Source organism: Xenia sp. Carnegie-2017, unplaced genomic scaffold (genome assembly GCF_021976095.1).
Source record: "Xenia sp. Carnegie-2017 unplaced genomic scaffold, XeniaSp_v1 HiC_scaffold_4, whole genome shotgun sequence".
NCBI classification, from domain to species: Eukaryota; Metazoa; Cnidaria; class Anthozoa; order Malacalcyonacea; family Xeniidae; genus Xenia; species Xenia sp. Carnegie-2017.
In genome coordinates this window covers 4,494,059-4,516,965 of record NW_025813504.1, presented here as the reverse complement: position 1 = coordinate 4,516,965, position 22,907 = coordinate 4,494,059, and the positions used below count along the sequence as shown (strand labels likewise).

Genomic DNA, 22,907 nt, shown 5'->3' with positions numbered 1-22,907 from the left:
TTATCTCCTCATAATTCCATTGAAAATGAAGGTGACTTGGAAAACCCAATCAATGACAACAACGCCGACAATGTATCCAACAATGCTGATTCTCTTCCAGATAGTGCCACCAAAAATACGGTGATTGGTTTGTATGAAAAAGTTAAATCACTAAATGAAAACCTTTCATCTTCGTGGTTTTTTAGCATTCCATTTTATTATGAACTACAATCTTTTCTTCAATCGATATCAGTTTCTTCTTTTATTTACATATCGATTTTCTTAATAAGACCTCCAAAAGGCACTATAAAGTGTACATTGACTCAACACATTCCCTTCCATCACGATTATTTCTTGTGCTCTTATCGTCTAGCTGCGGCTCTATCTTGGATTTTTAAAATTTATATGTTTTTCTTGGCAGTTTGTGGACTTATATTTAATTGGAGACTTGTCAGTGCTTCTATTGGGAAATTTATACGACGTTACAATTATATAATTCACTGTGAGGAACTCAGTAAATTTATTGGTGATGACAGTTTACCAGGAGAACTTCGTTTTCTCCTGCAACGAGTTTATTTTATCAACAAGGCTTACGTGAAAAGATTCGCTCTTTTCCTTTCCATCGTTAAAAGCCAAAGAGCTCAAAATGAGTCGTTCTGCAGTCAAAATCATTCATTACTTAGTTGACATAGCTTTAAGTAATTGTACTTTGAAAAACTTGTATTATTATCTATGTTGTTTATTCTCTTAGGTGATTGAATCGCACTTATGTATTTGCATTTTGCATGTACGTTTTTATTTGTATATCTTTGTAATAAATGCCATGAAAATATACTGTTCAAAGTTTTTTATTTGGTATGGGTGAGCTATTTTGAAGTTTTTCTCACTTTTTAGGGCAACTCCTGGTAGATTTAAGTAACACACAAAGAGAAAGTCTGCCTAGATATATTATCACTTAATGGTACACGAGGCAGATAAGTAAAAGCTGTTTATAATATTAACAACTAGTTTAATAAAGATATGTTCTTCGCACTTTGCTGGACAATTTAAGCAATTGTCTCATGAACCTGAAAAATTCAGGTGACTCAACGGGATTTGAACCCATGACCCCTGCGGTGCCAGTGTAGTGCTCTGACCAACTGAGCTATGAAATAGTCAATCAAGTACTTTGCCCAGCAAAGTGCGAAGATCATATCTTCATTTAATTTCAAAACAACGCACTGCATATAACATTCTTTCATATGACATTCCTTTCACGAGAAAACATGAGCCCAACAAAATTGAAATGCTCTCCACTGTGTGACTTCAATTATGTGCAATTAAATATACATTTATCATCAGCCAATTTTATTCAAAGTTCTAAATGGGGGTTTCGCTTGTGTTGTCATTTAAACTTTAGCTTATTTGTCAGCTATCAGTTAATATTTTGGCCTGTCAATTCTTTAGCGACGGCGATAATTTCTGCAGCATTTAATTTCATTTAATTAATATCTGAATATAATTGTTTAGTCCTAAATATCTCTCTATTCACGCGAGCATCCTAATCAATAAATACAAGCCCTCACTTAACGTGCAAGGGAGTTCCATTCCACTTAACTTCTTTTAATTCACCATGTTCTACTTCCTCATTTTTTTATCATGTAATCCATTTGACACCGCCTCCTTTAGTAATTTAACACTTTATGTAAACATAAATTCTTGTCTTAACGATTTATTAATTATATGAACTACTTGTCTGAAGATGTCTTCAATAAAGACCAAACGTTACAATAAAATCAAGTTCATATTCTTTTTTACATTTTTGGTTTATCTTAATGGCTCTATTTAAAGCTTCATAAAGCTTTATGTTGGGCATTAATTTTTATTGTTGGGCATTAATTATATTTAAAATATTTCACTTCACACTAATCCACAATGACAATATGCATTTCCTGTACACACAATACAATGACGTAAGAACCAGATAACAAATACGGCTAACATGACGTTTACTCCTTATTTGACTCTGAAGATGACTACCGCTAAGGTTGTCGAAACGTCAGTCAACAACAACAAAAACAGTCCTTCTCAGGACTTTATTAACCTGGACAATCATCATTTACAAACATATTAATTTTTATCATACAAATTCGATTTCCGCTCGGCACGTCTCTCGCTACTACAAATTTTATAGTTATGACAACTATTTCGATTGTTAAAGTTTATATTACGTTACTATTATATCAAGTTTGTTAAAATATTTTGCTGGTAAAATCAGGCCATGTTAATAAAAACCGCCCTTCAATCTGACGGAGCAAATATTCACCATAGTGTAAAAACTGATGGGTTGAAATAACAAAATAAAATACGGAGTTTTGATGAGTCTGAGATGACCATTTAAAAAGTTTGATTGAGAGGCTTTTTCAACGATTTTAGATCAGGTCTTTTTTATATCACATATGTAAAATTCATTAACATAACACATAAAAAAAACTTTAGCTAACCCATTAAAAAGGTCATGTTAGCACTTTTGAAAATGAGTCAATATTATTTAACACAACATTTAATATTTTTATCTTATTTTTAATTGGAAAAGAGAATTGAAAGTGTACTACACTTTATTTAAGAAATAAAAGATGTTTACTGTGTTTGTACCGGCTTATGCAAACTGAGAAAACCTTTGGGAGAACTTGAGAGCAGATCAGTGCAAGCCCGAGAACAAAGTTCAAGGGTTGCACCAGCTCGAGGTCATCTAAAATCATCCCTATGTACCTAGAATAAGCTACAACGAGAGAAACTCAAAAACTACTACGATAAGCGCTTCATAAGAAGCGGAGCGAAAAATGTTGTTGCAATTATCCCTGTTGTAAATCCAAGATGTCCAACATGCGGAATCGTGTTAAGCAGCCTTTGAACTATACAACTTTTGAATTCTTCATGAGCTCTTGCAGTGCGTCTTCGTTTTGTAACAAGTTATCATTCTTATCCATTTTACAACCTTAAAAATGAAATGAAATTATCAGACCCCGATCAAACTTTACTCTATTCATCCGGAGTAGGGTGATTTTCATAGCGTAGTGGGGATGATGATGGAATATATTGTTGATTTTTTTGTAAGAACAACTCTGTCACTTGTTCTTTTAAATTCACATGGGAGAGAGGGAGTTTGCTTCTTCTTAACTTGTATTATAACTGTGACGTACTGCAATGAATGAAGCAAGATACACCAGATAGTAATATTTTTGGCGTTAAAATTAATAAGTTGTTTTTGATTCATCTCTCTGGTGATGACTATGCAGCAGTTTGCTATTGGCTGTGCTGTTTGTTATAGTTTCAAAACGTGACGTTACTAACGGCTAGCTTGACGTTACTAAACAGCTATCTATTTGATGCCAAGATGTAAACCTTAGATTGTATTGGTTAATAACAAAGTGCTGCTCCCCGAGTTTAATACAAAAACAAACTATGTCTTACTAATATCAATTTAAGCTTTTATATCTAACTATAGAATTTAACGCTTTCAGATGTCTTTCCATACTTGTTAAATTTCAACATGTCGCAGTTATTTATTAAATAAGAACAATATCTTCCATAACTTAACGGGTACGTACGCCTTAGCAACAATGAGTTTCCCCTTAGTAACGTCAAGTTTTGAAACTATACAAACATTAATTTATGAAGGCCACACGGACAATTGAAATTTATTTGTGATTTTCTTTTTGGTGTTTTTCTTTTCTATTCATTGCCACTTCTGACTTTTGGTTTCTTGCCAGACAAACTAAAGAAAGCTGCTTTTAAAAAAGAAGACCTACATTTTTTCAAATGTGGTGTGTTTTGTACGCTATTTTTATGATGTTTTGTGAATGTATAGTTGGTTTGAGAAATAGTAATTTACATGAAGTATGGTAGTGTGCATGAAGTAATAAGCTATCAGTTAGCACGTTAGACGTACGAAATGGGGGAGTAAGGGAATGCAACTGTCCCTTAAATTTTAAAAACTTCCCAAAACTCCTCCAAAATAGTCGAGGAAAAAAGAAAAATTGTGCATAAAGTCATGCAATTCTTTATAAAACTAAATATGGTGTAAAGACGTATAAATTCTATAAAATGTTTTTGTTGTTAGGTTCTGTGATGTAACCATCTACCTTCTTTAGTATATATTGACTTACACCAACAAATAGAGATATTACAGATAACTGTTATGATCACATTTAATGTTCAACGTCAATGTCTATGGTCTACGATCTATCTTACAATAGTTAAACTACTTCTATTTATACAAGATATTACGCACGGATATATTTGTTTCTTTACTAAATATGGTTAATTTACAATCAACGGATAGCTATTAGGAACTGTAAAAAATATTGTGATTATTGCACATAAGTATCTCTTAAAATAATCATTTAGTTAGTTACACTTGACTTAATTATTTACTAATTACATGAAGAATATCTGAGCATATCTTAACATTTGTGAAGTAGGAAGTTGGTATGGCAGTATGTCCTTTATTTTCACTTACAAATCGGTGGATAATAGTTTGCACGACCAATTGATAATACATGTGATTAAAAATTACTACAATGGCTTTTAGAGGGGTTTGAACTTTGGACAAGTAAACCACTACCCTCTAAACCTAAAACTCTTATACGCATGTTAACTAAAAATTATAATTCGGCGAAAATGCATATTAGGAAAACAATAAAATTTCAGGTAAATATTTGCTACACCCCAAATTGTAGGTCAATGTGACGCCCCTGCTCCCAGGATTCCAGGAAAGTGTCGTTTAATTTCCGATTTAAAACACGCTTTTCACCGGAAGTAATACTTGCTATATGATGAAGTGCAAATTATATAGCTCATGTAGAGAAATTTTCGTATCTTGCGTTGAGTATACCATACGGAATTTGTACTGCTTAAACCATTATGTTAGAAATCAATGGAATAGTTTTGAATGACGTTACTGCTAACTCTACGAAAGTTTACAACAAACCTTTTGCAATATATTTACCAATATATATTTTCGTTATTCTGTTTGCCGTTTTGGGCAATTGTCTTGTATGCTGGATTGTACTCACAAATCGCCGGATGCACGATTCTACAAATTTTCTCTTGGTAAATTTAGCGGTAAGCGATCTACTTATAGCACTTTCGAGCACATTTGAATTTGCTGATCTTGTTGTGAAAGATTTACACTTGGGTAAGTTTATATTATGTCTAAATTTACTCTGTTCTTCTTAGAAACTGGTTTAATACAAAATAATAGTCAGCGATAGCGCATATCGTTGCGAACAAAGAGTTGGAAAGTTGGTTCTGTATTTTGTGTAGTTAATCGACCATTTTCCTTTCCCAGAATGTTTTTTGAAATTTGATTTATGGACTATGAATTATATATCCTTCATCATGATTTATTTTTTATTGCTCAAAAGCGCCATTAGTGTATTTTTGTGAAAATATTTGTAAATTTGAAACATCAAACTTGTTAACTAATTAACTGGTTAAACTAGCATGTTTACACTATGTAATATCTTCACAGTGGAAACACCTTGGATTGTGAAAGTAACAAATTTAGGACATAACTTAATGATGATGGTATTAACTGTTCATTTAACACTTCAAACCATGTTATCAATTACTTTAGAAAATGACATAAACATTTACCTACAAAGGCCTACTTTAGGCCCTCTAAAGATATTCTAGGTGCAATTCATCACAATAATCCTTAAGATCATGTAGTGACAGTGTTAGGTTGTTCATACTAGGGGGATGCAACCATTAAATCTAGGAAACTTCAATGGGGGCAGCATTTTGTTTGATGTGTCAGCAAATGTATTAAAGTCAATATTACAGACAACAATGCTCTACAATTGTTGTTTAGTATACATAATTTGCTATGTGCCATTTACAGAAAGTACATTTTTTTATCACTGTTCGAAGTTGGATTTATTTCACCTCAAACTTCAATCTCAACTTTTGTCTTTGGGATAATTGGTACACCTCCACCTCAGTTCCCTCCTTGGCCATGCTACTAAAAATATGCACCAAGTCAGATCATTTATGATCTGACATTTATGATAATATTACTTATAAGTAATAATAACACTTGTAATATTTTGTAAAATTTCATTCATGACTGCGACAAAGTTTTGTTTCATTAATGAACAAAGCAGAAATAGAGGTTTTTGACTATGAAAACATTAGCATTTCCCTCTGTTCACATTAAAGAATATTTTGAGGGGCAAGAGGTTAAGTATTTTCAAGTAGAGCTAGTAAATATTTTTAAAGCTTCCATATATAATATTCTTTTAAGTTTTATTGCGCTTAAAGTTTTAAACCAAATTACCAACTGGCTTAATACAGGATTACGGTTGTCAATTCCTTCTGCATAGAATTGTGTTTTCCTCTGAGAAATATGTATATTTATAATGTACAAAAAACAGACATTGTAGAAATTTGAGAATAGTTTAACTTTCGTAAAGATTAAAAATTTTCATTATTTTGTAGCAGTAGGATTGAAATCAGACATTTTAACATGACAACTTTGTTTTAACTTTATGGATTCATACTTGTATGTGCACACTTATGCCATCTTCAGTGCAGATCAATGAGTTTAATTTATCATGAAATATAATACATGATATCTGGATAGCCAAAAGAGATAGACAAAATTGTTGTTTTTATTAAATGTTTTTTTATATTTGACAATATTAGTGTGTTTCATGTAAGTAACTTCCTATCCACGTATCATGTTTCATATTTCATTATGTCTATATCCACGTTCCACATATTCATATCCTTGTTTTTCTACATGTCATGTATCAGTTTTCATTATAAATTTAACTATATATAAATATTTCATTCATTTTATTCCTCCAATAGCATAAGTATGGCGAAACTTGCACTAAAAAGTTAAAAAAATTTGTCGTGTGTGTTTAATGTCTAAGATTAAAAAATCTTGGCAAATTGCAAGTTTAATCTGTATGTGAGAAGTACAATATTTGAAAAGGGAAAAAATCTTAATCTTATAAGAGAGTGGTTCTATCACTAGCAGCTAGTATGTTGACAGCAAGACAAACAAAGTGGGCCATTTATTGGGGATGATCAAATTTGTTGTTAATTTGAGATTACTTATAACGTAAAGCATTTTTGACCACAAGCATTTTAAAAGTCTCAGCAAGCGGTTTGTGTATTTAATAAAGCACATTGTTTTTGCTGTTAAAGTTTTTAGTCTTACCTAACTCTAACCATAATAAGACTAACCGTAAATATTAGTTATAATTATCTTATTTACCTATCTTAAGTGCATTAACTGGGGAGTGAAGTTTCAACAACTATACCTGAGGGTGTAGTCACGCAATCTAAGCTTCAGAAATTATCCTTACAAGTAGCAATTGTTGTACAAAGTTACAATTTTGAAAAGCGCTTTTTACATTATTCACTTTTAAGTAGGCCACACAATACGGGCATGAATTTTTTTAATCTATAAGTGCTTCATTCGCCCATAAAAATTATTTTTCTTTTTTGCAAGACTTAATAAGTTTTATTGGGTGTAGTGTTCAGTTGAAATAGTATATGCAAACAAGAAAGATTGAAAGAAAGATACACAGGCAGCTTAATATAATTGAAACATGCTTGCCCACAGGTTGAATTTCGTACCTACGTAAATACCTACGTGATCTTTATATGAAAAAACTGAAAAACTACATTTATAGGCTAAAAAAACTAGAATGTTTCTACGAATGAAATAAAACTTTTATCGTTTTATACTGCCTACTAGTGTTCTAATGACGCTATACGTTATTAACGAATTTCTTGCTTTTTGTGGGTAGCCTGTTCGCAGGCTAACCACTGTGTTATACCGTAATATATGCGTTCCTTCCTTTGGTCTGTCTGTGCCATTAAAATGTATATAACTGGAACGCTACCTGTCCCTGTAATATGGAAGGCGTTTCTCCCCAGTCTTTCCACGCAAATAACACACGGTCAAACAACTTCTTTAATGCAACACACCGATAAAACTTCTCAAAAAATTTTATTTTAAGGAAATAAATCGTATTTGGGATCATTAACCAAGGCTGGTTATTCTTGATTTAACCTTGATTCATCGTTTGGAAATGATGAATGAAAGGACTATCACTTTGTGAAAAAAAACGTACAGCTTTTGTGTCATTTTTTCATTGTCAAGATGAAAAATTCGTTATTCGTTCTTTTTATTTAGAGATATTAATACATTAAATATGAAATTGTACACATGTGAAAGTATGCACATAAAAATATGTTAGCGAAATTCTGTTATTAAATTTTTTCATTTAAATTTGCAACTGTTAACGTCCTTAAAAGTTGTTTCGGTTAATAGCGTCTGTTTTCCAGTCAGTCGACAACCTCTTTCCTTTAAAATCATACTGTGTTTGTGTGAAAACACGCTACATTACATCCAACCACAAAATTTTAACTAAAAATCGTACAATAAACAAAACAAATCTTTTAAATTCGTTTCGTACTCCACAAGCAAAAAGTTTTCTTTTCTTCACAACGTTCCCGCGAGTAAATCACGAATGAAGCCAAATGAAGCCAAATAAAGCCAAAATTTGGCTTTATCAAAACAATCTATAGGTAGCGTTTCAGTTATGTTCAATTTGATGATCTGTGCACATTCCAGTATGCGTCACAATAAATACGTAATATGTTCAAACGCAAAATTGAAGAAACTTATGGCACTCGCTGATCACTTGCTTTCTACACTTGCTACAATTAAATTTTAATTAACTCCTTGATACTATTGATATAATTGTACTCTCTTTCAACATGCATAAATCGTCAGATATATTGTACTTTCAAATTTCTTAGACAATAACAGCAATAAAAGAGCACGGCCCAATTTTCCAAAAATAGAAATACCAATATGATTTCCATGCAAATTCAATGCAAATATTGTGCGCTTAAATTTGTTAACAGTCGAGTGAACTGCATCCATACACGCTTTAAAATTATTTTGAAAGATAAGTTGTTGACGATATGATATTTAAAGTTAAAATTGTTTTAAGGACAATAAAAATAAATTTAAAATTCGTAATAAAGGACCTAACTTTCAATGATTTGAGCTGGTAAGCTGTCACGTGACATGGAATATAAGCGTTTTGCAAATGTAGATGTGAGTTATGACATTTAATTGGTTATATAATTTTACAGTGAGCAAACAGCACTTTTTCTATCTTAAATTTTGACGTAAATTATTTAAGTACGTGTTATTTGAATTATGTTCATCAAACTAGTTCATTTTGAGACCAAATACTTACCAGGCTATATGTTTGCACTGCGTACTTTTTTTCATAATTGTTTAATTAAGAATTTCATTCGTTGCTAATTTACATTTTATTAAATACAACCCATATTTTTATGTTACTATACAATATTTATGTGATGATTTACGTAATTTTACTTCGTCATTACGGAGTTGTACGAGAGCCAGTACCACGCATGCGCAAGCCAGTCGTACCATTCATGGCGGAAAGCTAGTCACGATTTTATTTTAGAAGAGCTTTTTCCTTTTGATTGATCATGTTGTTCGTGTTTTTGCGTTTTTGGATTAAAGTATGAATGAATGAATAATTTTATTTCAACACACTAACCATTGTCAACATGTGAGTTGTTTCTCACATGAGGCGTGCGCAAAGTGTTAGAATATATTATGATGACATACTTAATTAATGTCGTAATATCACATGACCTATCTTATTTCCTTCTCCTCGTGTATAAAAACTTTGACAAACTCAATGAACATTTTTAGGCATAACATTATGTGGTAAATACCCGTCTTATTATTCTATTATTACTAAGTAAAGATACATAAAAAGCTAACGAAAAGTTACAGAAACAAATTTAAGAAGAATACTAAATTAACAAAGTACAGTTCTCAAACGACTCGGTACTTAATCGGTACTTTTGCCTTTGAAGGGATGTTAATGTTGAATATAAGAGCGAATGTGTACTTAAAATGATATTAACTCCAACAACGATTTTTTACTTATTGTCGCGGTATTGCATCAAAATTATACTCTGTCTTTTTCACATACGAAAATCCAAACATTTTGTTTTCCCACTTGCAATCAAGTTTTGACTTACACCAAGATTGTTCACATGCAGTCTTCATGAGTCTTTTTATCTAATCAAATGTTAAGTTCACAAGTTGATACAGTTCGTAGAGTGTTTCATCAAGCTTAATTCTTCATTGCTCAACGATGAAATGCTTTCATTTAGAGCGTTTTTTTGGTGTATTGTCATAATTTATTTAATTTCTTAATGCTAAAATTTCGTGACAAATAAACTTTTCTGCCTAAAAACGAAGGTCACGTCTCTTTTTACTCATTGCGTTTTTTAATCATCCATCATGTTTTTGGCACGCTTTACTGTTCATTTATCAATTTTCATCATAATCGAAGTGATTTTCCCTTTTTATTGAATACAGGGAATATTGGATGCAAATTTGAGGTCAATCTGTTAAACATTCCTTATGGTTCTTCATGCATCACTGTCACCATTATTTCATTTGAACGATATTGTGCCATTTGTCGACCACTAACCACACTGACGTACTTCAAGGAACGACTCAAATATATTATTCCTTCGATTTGGATTACTGCTGTTGTTGTATACTTTCCCACATTGTATTTTTGTGGATATAGACTCCATAAAAATGGGAATGTACTCAGCTGTGATTGTACTTATCGTTGGCCAAGTCTCAAAGCGAAGAACATTTATGGCATTGGCATCGTTGTTATTTTTTATGTTGTCCCTTGTATGGTTGCTTCTTCTCTCTATTTCACGATTATTCGAAGGCTGAGAAAGGTTAGTATGGAAGAAATTTAACCTATATACCCCTTAAACTGACCTATATACCATTTAATGATGAATACACTAGACTTAAAGAATATAAAGACATAAGTTTTAACACTTGGTCACTCCGGACGAAGACCCAAGATAGAAATCCACATGAATCTCATTTTAAAGAACTTTTAATGAACTTTTTTCGCCACGTGCATGCTCTTGTGAGTACGTGTTGGGTTATTTTGTAATCATGCTTTTGATTAAACCAGGTTATTTGAGGACATATAGTAAGTCACAGCCTTGACATACACCTCACAAAGCATTAGCTCGTAGAGAGTTAAAAATCAATTCTACTCTTTTCATACCGGAGCAGGCGTCTCTTTAAAACCTGCAGTAATCTATTGAAGATTTATTAGCTATCCTCTGGAATGCAAACACTAAAAACAGAAGAAGAAGTCATTAAAAATAGCCTAGTAATGTAGTACTTCAAATCTTTCTTGCCTGAAATAGTGTTTCATTATTCTACTGTGTTGCAGTACCGGGTCTATGATTAAGCGTTATTCTAACTAAATATTAGGTGCTTAATTCTAAGTTCAAAATACCTTCAGAACAAAATTATCGGTGTTAAATTTTTAAAGAATTTTATTTACTAATCCAATTTCCTTTAAGTGTTTGGAAATGTAAATTTTAACCGAACTTTTCTGGAGTAATTTATTTTTACACACTTTATATGCGCAATTGCGCTCTGGGACTGTCTGAAAGAGTTCGTTGTATTTCATGCGTTATGCCTATTACATAAAAGAGTCTTGACTTCACTTCTGCCCCGCCAATTTTTTTCTACCCACATTTTGAAAACTTCCTTAATTTTAGCAAAGTGCTTAGCTGTACCATGATGTTTCGGCGATTAGAGAAAAAATCCTTAACAAATCACTTATGATATTCTCTTTAGCCCGTTTCAAACGTCGCATGATACGTGCGCCGAATGCATTAAAGACAAAAGAAAATGACATAAAAATTCTCATTATCTTAAATTTGTTTTGAATGCATTCGGCTCATGTAAAATGCGACGTTTAAACAGGCCTTTAGCAGCTAATAATATTTTTATAGACCCTTATCTTGCAACATCGACTACAAACATGAATTTAGGAATAATGAAAGGTTCATACTCGCCGAGAATAAATAGGTCATGCTCTAGCACCTTTTTAAATCTGTATGACAGATAGATATAAAACTTGCAGATGCTCAGAATGCGAATAGTTTCTGTATGAGTTCTACTACTTGATCATGTTAAATTTCGACTATATCGTGCCTTCGGTTATGTTAGATAAGTACAAGCAAATAGCGATCCTGCCAGTGTTTGGTAAATTCATGACAAATCTTTTATATAACCAAATATTTAAACATTTTACAAAAAATAACCTTGTATCGAAACATCAGTTTGGTTTCAGATCCTATCTTTTCATACAACGATGGTATTTGTAATAATAAAGTCTTTTCTACAAATAACAATATCTACAATTATTGTTGACGACATTAAAATCCGGTTTTGAAAAGGATTAAATAATAGCATAGTTTGCAAAAGCTTTTGAACAAAAAGAATGCAGAAAACAATAAAAGTGATGAAGCTGGCTTTGAACATAATTGCAAAGTATTTAAACGAGACGAACTTAATTGAATGAACCGTCGCAGAATGACAAATTAGCGGAGGTTTTAAAAATGTTTTACATCTATATGTTTTTATAATATTTCACTTAGTTGAAGTCAATGATAAAACGATTATTATAAGTTCGACTTTCTATTAATATCAAGAATTATTCAGACCTCGTTTATTGTTTTCCGCCTAAGCTTTGCTTTGTCAAATAACTTTTAACTCGTTCTGAATGATTCCTGATATCTTGCTTAATAATTGTTGATTATCAATTGTCATACTTTTGCAGATAATTCCTGGTGCTGGTGGCAATAATGCTGCTTTGTATAGTTCACGCAGATCAGTGATTCGAATGCTTCTTATATCTTTGATCGTTTTCATTATTGCCTGGACGCCTTACAATGTTTTGTATACACTCAAAAGGCTAGAAATCAACTTTAGAAGTATCTACTCGTAAGTAATCACAGCCATCTTTACAGATCCTCTTGTCAACATTGATAAATTGTGCTTACGAAAGTTTTATTTTTGTTTTAAGATACGTATGGTATCCATCGCTTCTACTCGCCGGTTTACATTGTATGTGCAACCCGATCATTTATTGTCTACTTGGTAACAAGTTTCGTCAGGCATTCAGGTCTATACTGTGTTGCTCATATTGCTGTCGTGCTCTACGTTTTCGTCAATATCATGACATTAGTCAGGATATCACGGACAAAGAGATTGCAGGAAGGACTAGCGCAGGACAAACGAATCAACTGGCAAGCAATTAATTGTTGAAAAAGAAAAGAACTTAATAGAATTAATTATGTTTGGTTAGATACATTTGTGTAAGCACTAGTGTTTCTTTAGCATAAACACAAGATTTCACATTAACATCCCTCCCCAATTACATGTGCACGTGCTTGATTAAAAATCTTTCCTCAGGATACATTTATTTCAATTACTTTTTATTTTAACTAAATGTTTAAATGTGCAAACTTGTTAATGTCGTAGTTGTGCAAACCAGTGAACTCCATATATATAATATTATATATATATATCTGGAATGATAACGACAATACATTTTATAGATATAAAATTGAAGCCTATGTCCTAGTCTCTTGCGCGGTTTGTACGTCAGTTTCATTTCTATGAGTGCCAAACATACTCGGCCATTATAAATTTGAATACAAATTGCAAAAGGATAAACATAAAGACAACATCACGACAAACAACACACGAGGCCAACTCTTCGCAAAAGGTTATTTTTTACAGCTGAAACTTTACTACAGTGAGTTCGTTGTAACTTACAACTTGTAACGAAGAAAAGCCAACTGAAAACTACACCGTATGCTATAAAGACAATACAATAAGAAAATATGACGAGGAAATATTCAAGCAAAAATTTTTCTTACATCGGAAGGAAAATTTTCAAACAGTATCTTTATTTGTCATTTCAGTGGATTTAAAGATCTGTTTTTCGAAGAAAAAAGAAACTTGAATATCCAGTTATATAAAAAAATATTGAGTCTATATAACTCGCATTTTTACTTTTTACAGAGCGATTGTCATTTTCATCGATTTTGATGGTGCTTGAAATACTAAACGGTTGTCATCTCGATATCAATAGTTGAATATCCTTAAAGACTTTGATATGTTTTAAAGGAAAACCGCAGCTTAAGAGCATATCGACTGTAATGACAAAAATATATAGTAGCTATATTAAAGATGTTTTCAATCTATATGTAAATTTTGTCGAATAAAAGTTCATACCAACAAATCCTTTGAGTTTATTTGAAAAACGTAATAATACTTTTGCACTGGGGGTGATGTAGAATTGAAATAAATATAATTCAAAAGATTTTCTTCGTGAAGATAAAACTGACTAGTAAAATGAAATCAACTGAGGTCAAACTAAAAATCTAGGATCCGAAAAGATACAAATTGTTTGTAAACAAGCGAGAAACACGAGTGATGACGAATGATGACGACAATTATTTTTTTGGCTTCAATTTTTGGCTTCAGTTATCATTCCAGTTATTTAAATATTGAGTTCCCTGGTGCAAACATGCATCATGCAAGCTAGTAGTGTTATAGCTGTCTTCAGAGTTAATGCATTTTACTCTTGCTCTTGTTACTTCTGAATTATCTCTATTACGGGAAAACTGAATAGCTTTTGGGTTCGGCGGTTTTCAGGGGCGGATCTAGAGTATGTCAAATCCGTCGCGCGACTGATGTTTGAAATTCAAAAATTACCTATTCATATTAATTAAAAATTCATTAATTATTCTTACTTTCTTACCGCATTTACTTCGTGATAAAAATCCCGCATTATTTATTATTGAAAACTAATGACTAATCCAATGAATATCTCGTTGGTAACCAGATCAGTTGAATTTTAATTGACCTGGAATAACCGACTGATAAGCGGGGTGGCTTGACTGGTTCGACGGGATAAAGGAGTCTATGAACGTCAAAAACGCTTATTTTATTGGTCAATAGCCAGATCAGTGGACAGTCTGGAATGGTCTCGACTGATAATAAGGGTGGCCGGACGTATAAGGGAGTCCAATTGCTATCTTACAATTGGTTCATTTGAATTTTTGCTTTATTGTGATTGGTTTGACGGATTTCGGCTGATAGCCAACTGAACTAACATAGTCAAGCTCACTGTCTGAATTGAATGTTTGATCGTTTCATAGTAATTTTTATAAGTATGATAGAAACTAAACTACAATCAGATGGAATTTATGGAAATCTTTTACAAATTCATATATTGACATGAATGCTGCCAAACGGTGAATTTTTTCAAGAGGGTGAAAAATTTATGGATAAATTTTAAATGCTTGGCAAAGACGATCTCGCGGGCGACATTTCAGTCATTGATGTTCAAAAGAAAGCCAACATTGTTTTGAGTTTTATCAGCAGAAATTTACATCTAAAATCGTAAGTAAAGGACAAGTGAAGTGTATGCATCAATGCAATATGTCAAAGTCAATTATGCGAGTGTGTTTATGTCAATATGGCGTATGGTAAGCAGATCGATGCTTCTAAAATTGTTGTTGACGAAGGACTTTTAGCTATGATTTCTTTAGTGCTTGGGGAATCGTGGCCGTTATATGGCAGCGAAATCCTACATTCCTGCAAATATATTTCAATGGACAAAAAATCTGTGGCCATAAGGCGCCATACTATTATTTACTTTATCATAAACAAATGTTTGGGGTTTTTCAGTTTATGATCATTGATCATTCAATCATTGGACAGTTATACTACATTTTGTTTAAGATTTGAGAAAACTAACATTGATTACATGAGAAGCTGTTTACTATAACCTGTGATTTTGAGTCTTCTGATCCATGAAGCTTTTTATTTTGACAGTTTGACTGGAATGGTATTAAACCTTAGTATTTCACATACATGAAATGTTGTCCCATGTCACATATTGTCCCCTTTTCTAACTGAACACCTCATGTAGAGATGTAAAGGTGTGTTAATCTATGGCTCATACCAGATTGTTTGCCATAAATTCCAAAGGGCTATTGATATATAAAAAGCATTTTCTATAAAGTAAAAATGTATTCCTATGTATGCAGATAAACCTTGAAATTTACATTTAAACGAGCTTTGATCATATGAAAAGATATTTATCATAACCAGTAAGCATGACACATGAACCAATTTTAACATTCATGTAATTACATAATTAAAGACATGTTGGTTACATTCTGTTTGTATTTGCAAATACAATGCTACTAGTGATTGCTATATAGCACACCTTGCATATACTTACAGGAGATAATAGTCTAGTGAAATGCCTAATAAACATTTATGGCATTAAGCTGTCCTTAACTGCAAATTTTCACTCTGATAATTTTTGCTTAACCTTTGGCAGAAAAAAATTTTGAGTTTTTTCTCAAAAGATGAATTTGCTGGCACTGATGTGGAGATGGGTAAAGGGTTACAATAAACTTGCATGGTTTGAAGTCTGAGCTTTTCTATATCTATGAACTGTCACTTGTAGTACCAAATTTCTAACTTAACTAAACTCATGACATAGAGGTTTGAACGGGGGTCTCTAGGGGGGTCTATGCCTGACAACTTGGTAGAAATTTTTAAAGACTGTATCTGTTTTTGAATAGCATTATTGTAAAATAAATTTTACGTTCCTAGACATGCTAATGAGTCATATATTTGGCATGATAATGAGCCTAAATATTTGGCAAAACATTCAAGTATTGTTCACTTCATTTTTTTTTTTTTTGAAAAAAACGTAAGCAAAATGTGTTGTTTCTACGCAAAAACGGTGCCCACAAATACATTTTGTATTGCTCTAAAACGCTGAAAATGGCATTTTCAAGGCTCTGAAATTAAAAAATTCCTCAGGGGAGAATGCCTTAGACCCCCCCCCAGGTGCGGGGCGCCTTCGACGTTTTATGACTGATGTTTGAAAAATCCTAGATCCGCCCCTGGCGGTTTTGTATTCAGCAACGCTTTTCTACATTTGACTATCTTAAACAGATAATCAAGCACACCTCTTGCAACTGCGCTGCTTCTTAACGACAATTAGTATTTCCGTGTAATCCATATTTACTTTCTGAAAGACGTTTAAAGGCTGATTTCTATTCAGTGCAAATTGTTGCGCAATCGACTTTTTACGATCACTTTCTTTTGAAATGTGTACAGCAATGTGAAACTGTTCAGGTCGAGAGCTTATAATTAAAAAAAAAGCGATCACAAAAAGTCAATCGCGCGAAAAATTACACTGAATGGAAATCAGCCTTAAGTGATTAGTAGCTAAACAGGTCACATTTCCAGGTTGGATATCAAAAAAAAATGATAGCATGTAACACTTAATTTTGTCCGTTTTGAGTAGCTACTGTTTTAATGCTGTGTTCATCATGCTTCCTGAGTTATATAAATACATAGTTAACTAGTGCGTACTAGTGCGCATTAAAAACAAGTGGAAACACAGAAGTATCTAAGGGCCTGTGGGTTGTTGCTATTCAGGACCTTCGTTTCTCCTGTCATATAGTTTGAGTTACGTTGGCAGGACATTGCTACTGGCAGTGCTAATGGAAGTGAGTTAAATAGGGAATCAGCTAAAATATCACTTCTCTTCGAGCTTTTCTGTATTACTAACACGCTAAGGAATAACGTTTCAGGCAACATTGTTACGCTTAATGCTGTCATAAACTACACCAAGCACAGTTCACTAAAGAAACTGATTAGGATCACCCTGCATGTTGTGAGATTTGTCAGTAATCTATGAAAGAGATCAAGAAGAATGGATGACGTGAGCTTGCCATCAGGTCATATGCTGGAAGGAAAAGATTACCAGAATGCTGTTTCTTCAAGGAGCTTCAGTTTTTAAAAAATTCAGTGTCAAACAAACATAGTGTGAGCAATTTCTCTCTCTCTTTCAGCATGGATGAAACTCAATCTGAATCACAAGCAACAACGCTGAAATTACTCATTGTTCCACTAACACAACGAAAACATACAATAAAAGTGTAATGATAACAGGGCCAACAGTCAAAAAAGGAAGTGTCAGACTTGTCTGTAATATCAACTACAGACATCAAACCGTGAAACATTTAACAGTGAAAATAATATTTTTAAGAGGCTTAGTCACCAAAAATAGTGCATTTTACCAGAAACAAATGTTTCGTAGCTATAGATCTTTTTTCAAAAATAAGTATTTGAAGACTCTTTTCATCTTTTAATGTCATTATTAAGTCAAAACCTTAAAAATATGGTACATAGCTAAAGTTACAAGTAGAATAATCAAACCGTTGCTAAGTGTGGAGGTAGCTTGTCCATATTAACAAAACAACTAAAACGACTTTATAATAACAAGTAAAAAGAGCTCACTTTCAATTGGGTAGGCGGCTGCCAACATCTTTCCAACTTAATTTTTCATTATTTTTAAATTTGAAACTGTACAACATAGGTGATTGATATTATCCTCTATTATCATATTCAGGACTAAAACATTAGAAACAACTCAATGTTTTAGATAGCTGTTTATTTGTTATTTGTGGTATGTGTATTGAACTACAATGCTATGTATTTTAAATTAAGCTAGTAATATAAATGTTACATTAAATAAGGTCATTTCTTATGTTGAAGACACGCATTAAACCGTCACATAAAAATCCAAGTGTTAATTTATTACAGAGAAATCAATGTCCTTAAACATACCTCCAAATTAAGTCGACCAATTTCCCCCAAAACGATCAAAATTCGTGATGCAACCGATACTTATTTATTGACACAAAAATTAAATATTATATGCAACTGTGTGAATTTGTTATTGTATAGAATTATAATTCATTAATGACTATATACTATACATCTCTATTTCAATTGGTCCGGAAATTTTACGTTAAAACAGCTGCTACATGAAAAAATATAAGTGATAAACGTATTTTCTGCCACATTATAACTTAATGTTTAATGTTCATTCCAGTGGACAGCAAGGCTCTTTAATTGTTAATGTTCAATAGGTAGCTACTATTAATGCCTTTGTTATCATGATGAAATGATTAAAAATAAGCATAGATTTGTAGGGACATATCCTTTGTGATCGCAATTAATGTGTCCTTTAATTAGACTGATTTTGTCACAAGACTTTCTATTCCGAACACATGACTGTCTTGAAGAAAAGATGATTTCGTAATACTTAAGATATAAAAGATGCCTAATATCCCGCTCAAGAGCTCTTACAAACGTCTCGGAGGTTTGAAAAAGCCAGTGCACACAAACAAAACATCTTTTCTTTCTTTTATACATTAATAAAAATAATGGAAAATTTTGATGATTGATTTGCAAATTCTCTTTGATAGATTTTATTTACTTAGCTCAGATTGCTCAGATCAGTTTGCACAGGTTGATGCAAGCAGAGCTATTGACCAATCAGCTCACGCATCTTATTGTTTTTATTTTATGAGTATCTATATTACCTATAAACTATTCAAAAGCAATTTATTTTCGTCGAGTCTTCCACTGGGTCTGTTTGTTGAACAAGTCAATCGATCAAGGTAAGCATCTATTTAGTATGTATTGCCTTTAGTCTAAAATAAAACCATCGCTATATGCTGTTGTTACGTACATTTGAAAAGTGAGAAACAACATGTGATCTTATTGGCACAATACTAATTGAAGATTTTAAATAAACGACAGTATTTTTAAAACTTTTTTTTGCAAACTATAAGTTATCTTCACCGCAAGTAAATTAATTATTATTTAATATTTGCAAATAATTCTTACATTCACAGAGTAATAACTCATTTGTATTATATGTCTATCTTATATATATATTGTAAATGGTTTGAACCCGGGAGTATCGTTATACTCGGTCATTTTGACTCTGAAGATGACTACCGCTAAGGTTGTCGAAACGTCAGTCAACAACATCAAAAACAGTCCTTCTCAGGACTTTATTAACCTGGACGATCATCATTTACAAACATATAATTATATATATATATATTCCTCGATGTAAATAATTTATTCATTGGCACCGACGATGACTTCTGGTTAACTCGAACTTTTTGCAAATATAAATTTTAAAAATACTGTCGTTTATCAAAAATACTTAATGCATAACAACAGTTGCTCTGTAACATGATATTCCCATCTATCTAATGTACGTGTTTTTGAGATTGAATTAAGTACTTGGCAAAAAATCATATCCAAATTTGTTGATATTTTTACACAACCATAAATGAATCTTAGATAATAGAATTTGTGATTGTTCTATGTTGTACTAAATGTTCAAATTATGCAAAGAATTGCAAAAGACTGACGAAATTACATCAGCCTTTTTATAACTTAATGTTTTTAAGGATTCATGATTATATAGTAATCTTCTGAACATGAGTTGTTAATAAGGTAATTTTGATTAAAAAAATAAATCTCGAATGTACGCGTCTTTTAATTATTCATTTCGTTTTTTTGTAGAATGTTTGCTGCATGCAAAACTTGTATGTACTATACATCAGTGTATGTAGTATAAATTTATAAGATTGACATTATGTCATCAATACATGAAAGAGTAAAACACATAACGCATTAAAATTTAGAAGAGCTATTTTTCGCTGAACTTTCGATGAAATTTTTTATGTTCCTTTTTATTTAAAATGATGTTGAATTGTACAGATTTGCTAAATAATTATATAATTAATTATGATCTTTAATATCTATTATTCATCTCTCTTTTTCAGCAACAGTACAAAATGATACCTATGAAAGTTGTCATGCTTTTGTTGGCTTTTTTACACATCTCGCACACCTTGCCTGACTTAATCAAACAAGACTTTGAAAAAATAGGTAGATAATTAAATATTTGCAAGAAGGGAGAGGTATTATGTCAATCGTTAATAATGACAATGATACAATCTGTGGACTTTGCCTGTATCTTTCGTTATTTGCTGCCCAGAAGGAGATTGTATACTATCTATAATAAGAAAACGGAGTTTAAAGGTTAAATTATTTATATATTTCGTTTGTGATCTAAGATTTTTTTAATTTGTGTGTAAAATTAGCTTAAAATGTGACACAAATCTTAAACCAATTTTGCAATTATAAAAGTTTATGTTAACAATAAAAATTATCTTTGGAATATGCAACCGCAAAATACCACTGTACACATGTAAATTTTGCGTAACCATAATAGTTTATTGATTTCACAAGATTTCCAAAACTTGTTCATATTGATTTTTTTACAATTTACGGTTTATAACAGTAAATTTATACATAATATTATTTAGAATGTTCACAATTCATTTTATCGACAAGTAGAACAGCCCCTACTTTTTTTTGGAAGAGACGGTGTGCACCCATGTCTGTCATAATCATTTAAGATGTAAAATTATATGTTTTTTAAGTCATATGGTTTTAAAGTCATATGTGTAAGTTATATGAATTTCTTAAAAGTACAACAGCCTCTATTTGTTTCTGGAGGAGAGGGTGTGCGCCCATGTCTGTCACAGTAAGATCTAAAGAACAGGTAGAGACAAGTGTTTAACGGACAGTTAGAGTTTATAATATAACTGATGTTTCTAACTTCTCTCCATTTTTAGGCAACCATTTGAAAACATGCCAATGCTCAGATGGCTCTGGAAGAATGGGAATTCCACGATGTATTCATGTGGATACCAACCTGTGACTCACGAGAAACTTTGTGGATATATAATATATGATTTAGTTTGCTGCACCAAACAATGAATCTACTATTATAAATAAAGTACATTGTACTGAAAGTATAAATTAATCATGAAGTTTTTTTCTCATTGTTTGATAATAAAATATTATGTCGTTTGTGATAAATGATGTTCTTTTACAGTATTTTTATGAACACTAATAATGGCTCACGTGTGGTCCTTATGCTGAGACAGTTCAAAAAAGGGCGCGTTGTAATATTACTATTGTCATTTTTTCATTCAATAAGTTGCAAACCTTAGTAATTGCCTTAAATAATAAGTTAGGTTGTGTGTTATTGTTTTACATATAATGTATTTTTCTTCAACACCACAGATCATATGACCAGTTCATGAACATGTAAACGCTAGACATTTATGCCAATAAGACTTTATGAAACATGCTACTAATTATGCAGTCATAACTCTTATAACTGACTGTTTGGAGAGATTTTTGGACAGCCCACAGAACCCTTTAGTCAGAGCAGAAACGTTTTCATTGTAATTAATCCACATGAAACAGTGAGATTTATCTCCAGTAGCTGGGGTGGTGGAGTTTGCGATCAACACCTAACAACAAGAGAAAATATTTTTTTGCACCTTGGATTTTATTGTGTAAGATTTTATTTTGAAATTTTGAAAACACCAAAACTTTCCAAAGGGAATAATAATGTTGTAAGAATGTTCACATTATATAAAGCAAATTGGAATAATTTGGAAAATACTTTATTCTATATTAAGCATATCAACCCATAGACTGACTTGGTGGAAGTTCGCGGTCAAAACATTACCAAAGTTGATAATAATTTACAATATGCTGGGCATAATATAATATGTATATGACTTAATTATATCTTTCTTGTATCTATAGAGTTGCTGTAAGCATGCTAAATAAAGCCACTTGTGGTGCAACTCTTGTTGTTATAAGAATTCATAGTGCCATTATATTTATTTTCACCACATTAAAAAATAGCATTTATGTGTTCGTGAATCATGTTGTCTTCTATCGTCCTATATCATATGGATCACATCATAAAATGAATCACAATATTTTGCACGTACTGTACCTACATTAGGACCAATTGATTTGGTGTGCAGTCGAGGTTTTCCAACTAATGGTAAAAAAAAGCCTTGCTTACAATTTCCCCTCAATTCAAAAATGAAAAGTGCTTGTTCAATAAAGAATGTATATAATTTGAATGTAAAGTAATAATATTTTTTAAAAAATGCGAAGGTTTCTATCTGCGGATACAGTGCGTTAATGGCGTTTGCTGGTCTTCCGAATTCGTATGCAT

At 32.1% G+C, this 22,907-nt stretch overlaps 1 protein-coding gene and 1 long non-coding RNA gene across 2 annotated transcripts; both read left to right on the top strand.

The window, feature by feature from the left end:
* The first annotated feature begins 4,807 nt into the window (after nt 1-4,807).
* On the top strand, nt 4,808-13,358 carry LOC124455669 (somatostatin receptor type 4-like). The gene is made up of 4 exons (XM_047006310.1): nt 4,808-5,158; nt 10,424-10,803; nt 12,720-12,883; nt 12,966-13,358. The coding sequence occupies exons 1-4, from the start codon at nt 4,885-4,887 to the stop codon at nt 13,198-13,200; spliced, it is 1,053 nt and encodes a 350-aa protein (XP_046862266.1). The 5' UTR covers nt 4,808-4,884; the 3' UTR covers nt 13,201-13,358.
* A 5,974-nt stretch (nt 13,359-19,332) lies between these two features.
* Nucleotides 19,333-21,742, top strand: LOC124455670. The gene is made up of 3 exons (XR_006951979.1): nt 19,333-19,452; nt 20,638-20,743; nt 21,496-21,742. It is a non-coding gene; the product is annotated as an uncharacterized LOC124455670 (long non-coding RNA).
* The last annotated feature ends 1,165 nt before the right edge of the window (nt 21,743-22,907 follow it).